This window comes from Miscanthus floridulus, chromosome 1, assembly GCF_019320115.1.
Source record: "Miscanthus floridulus cultivar M001 chromosome 1, ASM1932011v1, whole genome shotgun sequence".
In the NCBI taxonomy this organism is placed as follows: Eukaryota; Viridiplantae; Streptophyta; class Magnoliopsida; order Poales; family Poaceae; genus Miscanthus; species Miscanthus floridulus.
Window position 1 is genome coordinate 153118206 of NC_089580.1, and position 9667 is coordinate 153127872.

At 47.9% G+C, this 9667-nt stretch overlaps 2 protein-coding genes across 2 annotated transcripts; one reads left to right on the forward strand and one right to left on the reverse strand.

Moving 5' to 3' along the window:
* The first annotated feature begins 6340 nt into the window (after window positions 1–6340).
* LOC136498189 (uncharacterized) lies at window positions 6341–8173 on the forward strand. The gene is made up of 2 exons (XM_066494147.1): window positions 6341–6949; window positions 7052–8173. Exons 1-2 carry the CDS (start codon window positions 6555–6557, stop codon window positions 7236–7238), a joined length of 582 nt encoding a protein of 193 aa, XP_066350244.1. The 5' UTR covers window positions 6341–6554; the 3' UTR covers window positions 7239–8173.
* On the reverse strand, window positions 8151–9332 carry LOC136465686 (leucine-rich repeat extensin-like protein 5). The gene has a single exon (XM_066464328.1). The coding sequence runs from the start codon at window positions 9051–9053 to the stop codon at window positions 8151–8153; it is 903 nt and encodes a 300-aa protein (XP_066320425.1). The 5' UTR covers window positions 9054–9332.
* Window positions 9333–9667: the final 335 nt, after the last annotated feature.

The window sequence follows — 9667 nt, forward strand, 5'->3', positions numbered from 1 at the left end:
CTGCTAAAGGAGCGAGTAAAATTTGTTGTCCTTGTAGCAAATGTGCAAACTGGAAAAGACAAACAAAGAAGGTCATGGGGGAACATCTTTGGAAGAATGGATTTACGGCAAACTATATCCGGTGGGTCTACCATGGTGAAGCCGATCGTATGAGAGAGGAGGTGGTGAGACCACGCGTCGAGGATTATGATGCAGATGCCGGAGTAGTAGACATGTTAAATGACTATCACGAGGCACAGTTCGCTAAAGGACGTACGGAGGAGCCAGAGGCAACCGCAAAGGCGTTCTATGACATGTTTGCTGCGGCACAGAAACCCCTTCATGGCCAGACAAAGGTTTCTCAACTGGATGCCATTGGACGCATAATGGCGTTAAAGTCCTAGTATAGCCTGAGTCGAGATGCCTTCGATGGTATGTTGACAGTTATTGGCAGACTACTTCCGGAGGGTAACCTTCTGCTAAAGAGCATGCACGAGTCACAGAAACTCCTTCGTGCACTTAAGATGCCGTATGAGCAGATACATGCTTGCCCAAAGGGGTGCGTCCTATTTAGGAAAGAATACATGGAAGCAAAGTACTGTCCAAAGTGTAAATCCTCTAGGTTCCTAGAGGTAGATTCTGGTGATGGCCAGAAGAGGCAGCTTGACATTCCCGTGACAATCCTACGGCACCTTCCGTTTATACCGATGATCCAACGGCTATACATGAACGAGGAATCCGCGAAACAGATGTCATGGCACAAAAATGGCAAACGATACAATCCTGACAGGATGGTACATGCATCCGATGGTGAAGCATGGACCCACTTTGATGGCATTCATCATGAGAAAGCTAAAGAGGTTCGTAATGTACGTGTTGCGCTGGCAACCGTTGGGTTCAATCCTTATGGAATGATGGCTGCCCCATACACATGTTGGCATGTGTTCGTTATCCCCCTCAATCTCCCCCCTGGCGTATGCTTTCAACGATAGAACGTATTCTTGTCGTTGATAATTCCTGGACACCTAGAGAATAATATGGGTGTGTTCATGGAGCCTGTGATTGATGAATTGGTCCGTGCTTGGAAGAAAGGGGTATGGACATACGACCGAGCTACAAAGAAAAACTTCAAAATGCATGTTTGGTATCACTACTCCCTGCATGACTTCCTGGCGTATGGGATATTCTGTGCCTGGTGTGTTCACGGGAAGTTCTCATGCCCGGTATGCAAGGAAGGTCTGAGGTTCATTTGGTTGCAGAATGGTGGTAAGTATTCATCGTTCGACAAACATCGGCAATTCCTCCCTCTTGACCATTCATTCAGACGAGACATCAAGAACTTTACAAAAGGTGTCGTAGTGATAGACCCTGCATTATTGTAACATTAGGGTTAATATATTCGTCGTTCATTGGTTTTTTCATACCTTTCATTTGCATTATTGTAACATTGGGGTGAATATATTGTAGGCCCAGCTAGAACAAGAGATGAGGATACGGGAGCAGATGCAGGCGAAGATGGAGAGGGTGAAGGCCGAGCGGGAGGCCGAGCAGTGGAGGATGGTGGACATTCTTCAGTACATGCAAAGTCTTGGCGCCGCTATGGGTGTAGTTCCGCCACCTTCGCTATTCGCTCCACCTACACCTCCACCTCCTCACTATTCTACTCCTGTGAGTATAAATGTTTTAGTTTGTATGTTTATGCTTACGGCCAAACCTAGTAGAGTATAAAAGTTTTATTCATGTATGGTATATATTTATCTTGTCTCACACATGCAATCTCTTCTTCTTTGTGTAGAATCAATCGGCGACATAGAACGATCCTCATACTTCAGCGAACCCTTCACCAAATCAGCCTCATTGGCCATCTTGGTGATGATGCTTGTGATTGTAATGGTACTTCTATTTGCAATTGTGGTTGTAGATGATGGAGCACTTGGATTACTTGTGAACTTATTTGTGATATATTATGAGACATGTGACGTTTGTGATATATATGTGATGTTTGTGATATATATGGTGTTGGTGATATATATGTGATGTTGATGATGTTTGTTATATATATCTTCTGTTTGTTTGGATGGGATGTAAAAAACAAATAAAAAAGGTTGTTTTCAGTCACTTTGCTGAGTGCAATGGCCATGACACTCGGCAAAGTCACTACCTGGGAACATGCTTTGCCGAGTGCAAAGGCCATTGCACTCGGCAAACATCATAGATTTGCCGAGTGCCACGGGCAAGGCACTCGGCAAAGTTCGCCTGTTTGCCGAGTGTCTTGCCGGTGGCACTCGGCACAGTGCCCACCTTTGCCGAGTGTCTGAGTCAACGGCGTTCGGCAAAGCGTCGACCTTTGCCGAGTGCTTGACCTTAACACTCAGCAAAGCCGCCGTCACGGTGACGCTCGCCGTTACGGCGACTTTTCTTTGCCGAGTGTCAGATTAGCACTCGGCAAAGGTTTTACCGAGTGTCCGATAAATTGCACTTGACAAAGAGGTCTTTGTTGATAAACTATTTACCGAGCGCTCTTTGCCGAGTGTAACACTGGACAAAGGCTTTGCCGAGTGTATATCGGCATTTGCCGAGTGCCTAAGGCACTCGACAAAGAAGTAGTGAATATTTAGTCTTTACTAACGTTTAGTTCCTTTTTTAACCTCACACAAAATGCAGCTTCACAATAGCCGACACTCTACACATCGTGACATTTTTGTTTTCTAGGTACTATGCTTGTTCCGATAGTAGCAGGGTGCATGCAGCCACGCAAGCTGACACAGCTACATTGGAAATTTATCTAGGGTAGGAGACCAGTGCCCACCCCGCCACACATACAGACACCATGTTTGCTTGATCGTTTATGTGGCTTATAAGCCGGCTGATGCTGTTTTGTTGTGAGAGAAAAACATTGTATCATGACTGATACGATCAAATGAACAGGGTGATAGTCCTAACGACGCTCCACTGATGCATCTATGTAGCCAGACGATCAACATCGACTAATTATAGTGGATAACGAGAGTTTCTAATAACAAATAAGCACAAAAGCAAGTCTGTCAAGATTCAAACGATTGTAACTTTGACACCATAAGATAGATCATGATTTAGAAAAAAAAAACTAGTTTCATTATTTTTCAAGGTAAAATAATTTTTCTAAGATTAAACCAAATTTTAGGATTTTTAATTATACTAGTGGATATGCACGTGCGACACGCATGTGTCTAAAAAAATTCATACATAATAATTGAGAAATAAGGCTATACATTTTGCAACTCTATTGTAAACCCTTAATTTTGAATGGTTAGTTCTACCACTGAAGGAATGGGTTCAACTGCTAGTAATTTATTTTTCCAAAACAGCAGCATTGATAAAGGTAAGCCCCTTGTTGACCTTAGTACTTTCTTCCCTAGCATTATATCAAGCTGAAGACAAATTAATGAAACCGTTAACAGAAAATTACATATGAAAATTAGATGAATATTCTATTTATCAAACTACAATCAGTAATAATGTATAATTGGTAAATTGTTCAAATAACCTCACCTTCTGTGCTTCAACAATAGTGTGTTTAGTCGATATTGTGCTCACTAAACTGACTCCTGGAGTACAACATATATAATAGAATGGATATAAGTGCAAAGCATGCACAAATACAGACATATTGTCAGTCTCTTAGACATTTTATTGAGCTCCTTGAAGATAGAGATATTTGGTGAAATAGTTCCTAGCCATTAAGGTATTTTGTCCACACACCAATTCATGACTGACGTACTTCCTCAGCGTAGCTTGTACCTCTGTCAGTCTCTTAGACATTTTATTGAGCTCCTTGATTGGTGAAATAGTTCCTAGCCATTAAGGTATTTTGTCCACACACCAATTCATGACTGACCTACTTCCTCACCGTAGCTTGTACCTCTGTTGCTCCGATCAAGATCAATTGTTTTGAACATTATATGAAAACATTTGCCCACTAAAGTCACAACCTAAATAGATAAGATTAAAAAATATTGTGTACAATATCATTATAATAGCCTAAATAAAAATATTATAGTGATTAGTTAATAATATGGCATGTAGCACTAAAATATTGTATGAAACCAAAAAAAAATTACAGTTACAAAATACATGTTTTTGCTAAGGTTGAGTAATCATTTTTGCACTGTTTTTTAACAGAACCTGAGCCAAAGCATCAAGATAATAATAATTATTAAGTTCAGGGGACTCAATGCTGACCTTTATCCTATCATCGCTGCTGAATCCATCATGGTTCAACAATTCCAACATTGTCCTTTGGACTTCTCTATTGCCACTAACTTCACTGTTCAATGAAACAAAATAATAATAATTGACTGCAGACAAATAATATATCCTAATCTGATGCTAATATATAATCATCCTATAACATCGATTACCACGCAGCATGCAGATACTAAATACTAATGCCTAAAAGAATACGTTGCAGTGTAGAATCACACTGCATGAGTGTAGTATTAGTATATATGTTGTATTTCTACTTCCACTCGCATAGTATGAACGTAGCCAGCAGGCCTTGAATGAAAGTAATGCTAACCAGTCTGCCGCGCGCACTGGCAAAGGAGGAGTCTCGAAAATATCTCCAGCACGGGACAAATTAGCCAAGCCAAGATCAGAATCCACGAAGATCAGGTTAGCATCTAGCGCCAGCGACATGGTGACATGCGTATGCGGCGTGTGCGCGGTGCATTCCCGGCGTTCCCGCTGCCAACGGCGTGCGCGCGTGTCCTCGCGCGTGCTGTGCCTGTGCCGGCGCGCGGGGTGCTGCTGCTGCCTGCTGCCTGCTGGTCGTCTTGCGCCTACTACGGTCGCCTGCATCGGCCATCAAGAAGGAGCGCAGCCTGCAGACCTGTGCGGCGCGCGTTCGTCCATTAATGCGGCTCATGTACCACAGTCCAAACGGCCTGCGTACGATCGCTCTGCTAACCTATTCTGTAGCGCCAAACGTTGTTAGAACAGCGCAAATGGGCTACGGTGAAGACATGGTCCCTCGATCCTTGACCTAGCTAGAGAACTTGAGGGAGCATCCATGGCTAGATTGCTACGTAGAGTAGTTGTTTACAGCGCCACCGAGGGCAAAGCCGCGTCGCGAATAACCGTCCTCTCCTCTCTCCAGGAGACGACAGTGGCCACGATCGCGGACGGGATGAAGGCACGGGAGGTCATGCGGGAACGCGCGTGTCGTTTCGGGGAGGGAGAAGAGAGGGAAATAGACGAGGGAAAAGGCGAACCGCTGAGTGGGTACGCGCGCGGGTACGGTGAAGACGGTGAGGAAAAAAAATCTGAAGGTAGACATCCGCAGAGGGTAAATATAAATAGTTTCCCATGCACTGTTTCCGACTGGGACCGCTTGTCTAATGGACAAAGATTGAGGTGGGTAGGAAATATTTGGGTCAAAAATATTTCCAATTCCTTCGCTCTTTTAGAGTATCTGTGTAAAAATATTTAGATAAGTTTTTGAAAATATTTTTTTTCTGACTTTTGGATATATTCTTTAAAAATATTTCTAGTTCGATTTACTTTCCTAAACTTTCAACTTAAGTCCTATTTAGTATTTGCCTCCTCTGAAGTGGCGCTATATCAGCAAAACCACCGTCAAAACTACCATGCAAAAATAAACAGTTTTAAAATCCGAGGGAGGTCAAAATACTGATTTTGTGCTTCTCTGCACTTGAATAAATAGATTGCTAGAGTTGTCTTAAGTCAAACTTTTTAAACTTTGATCGTATTTCTAGGAAAACCCATCAAAATCTATGACACGAATTAATATCGTTATATATATTAGATATATTATAGAATATATTTTTATAGTATGCTTATTTTATATCGTAGATGTTGATTTGATTTGCACGGATTCTAGGAATTGATTTATTTAGGGACGGAGTGAGTAGTTTATAGAAGAAAATCGGACGATCGCAATATTTGAGGAAGTAAATGGAAATTTTTTCCTCTTTTGTTCCTTTGATTACGAGAAGAGAACGGGCTCTTAATATAATAATAAATAAATAATAATAAAGACTTAAGCGTAGGAGGGGATGCCAGTAGCTTTTTTTTTTTTTTTTTTTGAGCAGAAGGGACGCCAGTAGCTTGTTATTGGCTATTTTCCTAAGATGGGCTATATACTGGGCTTGGGCCCAGTGGTGTCGTAAGTTAGTTGGCAGCCGCAACGGCAATTGGGTTGGATGGGCCGGGCACTCCATCCGTGTCAAACCTGTGGAGTCATGCTTCTCCTCGAATCTGATAATTCACCAGCTGGCAGGCTGGCAGCCGTGCATATGGACCGAGAGCCGAGAGCACGACCGCCCTCACCTGCCGCGCTCGACACGTTCTCCCGTGACTCACAAGGCGCACGCATGCCGCCGCCGCCGCCCTCAGCTCCTCGGCCTCCCCGCTGGGCTGGACACGTATCGTAGACGTGTCACCATAGAACCACGGGCAACGCGCGCCCACTACTAAAAAGCTAGGATGGGTCTCCTCTCCACGTGCGTCCCCGTGCATGCGCGGCAGTTCGTTGATCTCCGAATCTCCACACCTGAGAACGTCTGTCTGAGTCCATGGCCGAGGCCGAAGTCGACGCCAGGGCCACGGGCGACGAGGGCCGCGGCGGCGGCGGCGGCAGCGTCGCGGAAGACGGGCAGCCGGCGGCAGCGAAGGGGGGCGCCGTGACAGCCGTCCTGCTGGCGTTGCTGGTGGCCTCCGTGGCGGCGTTCCTGACGTCGTCGTTACCGCGCCCCGGCGACGGCGATGGAGTCGGCGAGGGCGTCGGCAAGGGGGTGCAGGGAGCTGTCGGCAGGGCGGGGGAGGTAGCAGGGAAGCGCGCCGAGCCCGTCGAGCTTGCGGTCGGCGACGCCGTCGGCATCCCGGGGTTCAACAGCCGGCTGGACGCGTTCCGCACCTGGGCGGCGCTGAAGTGGATGAAGCTCCGGCGGCCGCGCGCCGACGAGCCCAGGTATGTGTGAACTATAGCGCTCGGTTTCCTACTCCGTTGCTTGTGTGCAGCATATCCTAATCAACTAAGGATACGGTACGTATGTGGTCGCCGTGTGCCAAGGTACGACGCCGCCGCCGCCGGGAGCGCCGGCTCTGTGGCCGACGCCGCGAAGAGGAGCTTCGAGATGGGCAAGGAGACGGTGGAGCAGGCGGCGGCGACCACGGTGAGGGCCACGCGGGACGCCGCGGAGACGGCCAAGGAAAAGGTGAAGGGAGCAGCCTCGCCGCCCGACGGCGCTGAACTCTGAGCATACGACCATGCCGCGCTCAATTGCCTTCTGTGTTCCTGTAGCATGATGTAAAAAGACTGTACCGCGGGCACATGTCCGATGTATGTACACCAGTCTTTCCCTACAGTGACTAGTCTAGTGTACCAGTGCATAGCCATGCGTGAGTTCCTGATTCCACTTCCACGGATATGTTGGCTCTATCTTCACCTTCAGAGGAAGATGTCAAACCTCGCAGAGATGAAATAAAAAGAGAGAGATGCGAAACATGACCAGAATCAAATAAATGCACGGTAGCAAAAGCTACACCACTTTCCACTGAATTGTGGCAAGAGATAGTTTTGCAAGAGGACGAAATGGTCAAGGCAAGATCAGTCCAGAGACTGTTTGGACGAAATGGTCAAGCTGAAGGCCCATGAGCCTTCAGCGCTGAACAGAGCAGCCTGCACTTGAGGTGGCTGGACTGTCCTGCCCTGGCTATCCAGATCACGGGGGGCTATGCTATGCAAAGCAAACCATTCATCACAATCAGCAAGAGAAGCAGCATGCAACTGAAGTTCCAACCAGCATAAAACGGCATTCATTCGATCCTACGGCACCAAATCCTTACGGTTCTCAACGACGACGACCAGGTACTTAAACGGACTGACAGAGTTCGCACACAACCAACCACGGCTACTTAAACCGAGCTCCACAAACCAGAGCATTTTGTTTGCAGAGGAATCCGACGCAGCCGCAGTTAGCCAGTTACTCAAGGTTCAGGAGAAAAGGAGCGCCCACGAAAGTCATTACCGCAGCGAGGGCGCGAGAAAGTTTTGAACGCTAGTTCACTCACCGTCGTCATCGTCCGGTGCGAGACGACTTTGCAGAGACGTCGGGGTAGGGGGTCCGGTACGGCTAACAGGGATGTACGGGGTGGAGCGACGAACCATCTCACGGGCTCTCAGGAGGCGGCGGCGGCGGAGGCGGAGGGGGGTGGCTTGGAGGAGGAGGAGGAGGAGGAGGAGGAGGCAGAGGGGGTTGGCTTGTCGGAGGAGGCGGAGGAGGAGGGGGTTGGCTAGGTTCGTCTCCGGGGCAGATGTCCTCGAACACGGGCAGCCTCCTGGAACGGCGGCTGGGGCCATGAAGCCTCTCGGTGAAGAGGGCGTCCTCCTCTGCACTCGGGGGCCACCAGAACGTCGGCACACGCGGCAGCGGCAACGGCACCGGCTGGGACGGACGCGTCTCGGGCTGCTCCCGCTGCTTGGACGGCGACGACGAGCTCCCTTCGCCGGCCGGCGGGGCCTTGATGGTGACCTTGGATTGTACCGTCTGCTCCGGCGGCGTTGCCTCCGGCTGCCTGGGTCCTTCGCTGGCTGGTGGGGCCGTGATGGTGACCCTGGTGCGTGCGGGCTGCTCCGGCGGCGGCGGCGGGTCTCCGTTGCTGGTTGGGGGGTGGCGGATGGTGACGCCGGGCGGCGGGTAGAGTCCTGAGGACCTCCTGGGGATGACCATGGTGGTGACGCCGGGCGGCGGGTAGAGCGCAGGTGACCCGTACAGGTGCACGGGTCCTCGGACGGGTGGTCCCAGTTGCACCCTCAGTTCGGCACCGAATCCCGGTCCCACCCACGGAGGCGGGGTCGGCGGGGGCACCGGGATGGGACACTCCGGTCCGACCTGCAGCAGCTGGGAGTTCATGTTCGGGGGGATGCGGAAGCCCGGCGGCAGATGGAAGTTGAAGGGGTAGGGGAACTCCGGCCCCTGCTGGGGATGGATCTGGATGTTGGGCGGACCGACTCCTTGCCATTGCCCTGGCGCTGGCTGCCGGCTCGAGGATCCCGCCTGTAGAAGAAGCATGACAAATGTATGTGAAACCTCATGAAAAAAATCAGAACCAGAGATTATTTTTATCAACCGAAAATGGCATCTGTTGACATTGGTAAAGAGCACATCACATATGAGCAATCATAGATAAAGCAGATAGTAGCATCATCCCGCACATTTTCAGCTCATTTTTCACTTGAATTCCCTAACTTGCAGGTAACTGAAATCATTACCATAGCACCATGTGGTGTATGTGTATGTGTATGTGTATGTGTATGTGTATGTGTATGTGTATGTGTCAAAAATAGAACGTCTGTATTCAGGCAGCAGAAAGAAGAAACAGTATTAAGGTTGCAATAGACAGTTGTGACAAAAGAATGATAATGCCGGAAACAAAAGAATGAAATTCAATTTTATGTCCACGAAAACATTCTTGCTAATTTACAGCCACATATATGAGGAGATAGTTGATCTCTAGATTGTGTACAACTTCTGTTCATACAGTTTAAATGCATCACAGGTAACATAATGTACCAATGGAATTATCTACTGAAGACAGAAGTTAAGTTGAACTCTCTTATGGAAGTATGGAATTTCTAATAAAATTTGTCTTTGAGATGTATATTTTACAATTTTTATCCAAGCAA

Bases quoted from the DNA above. Each gene is read 5' to 3' on its own strand.
- LOC136498189 (XM_066494147.1), top strand. From the start codon at position 6,555: ATGGCCGAGGCCGAAGTCGACGCCAGGGCCACGGGCGACGAGGGCCGC. The intron at 6,950-7,051 runs GTATGTGTGAAC...CCGTGTGCCAAG, and splicing joins CCGCGCGCCGACGAGCCCAG to GTACGACGCCGCCGCCGCCG.
- LOC136465686 (XM_066464328.1), bottom strand. From the start codon at position 9,053: ATGCTTCTTCTACAGGCGGGATCCTCGAGCCGGCAGCCAGCGCCAGGG.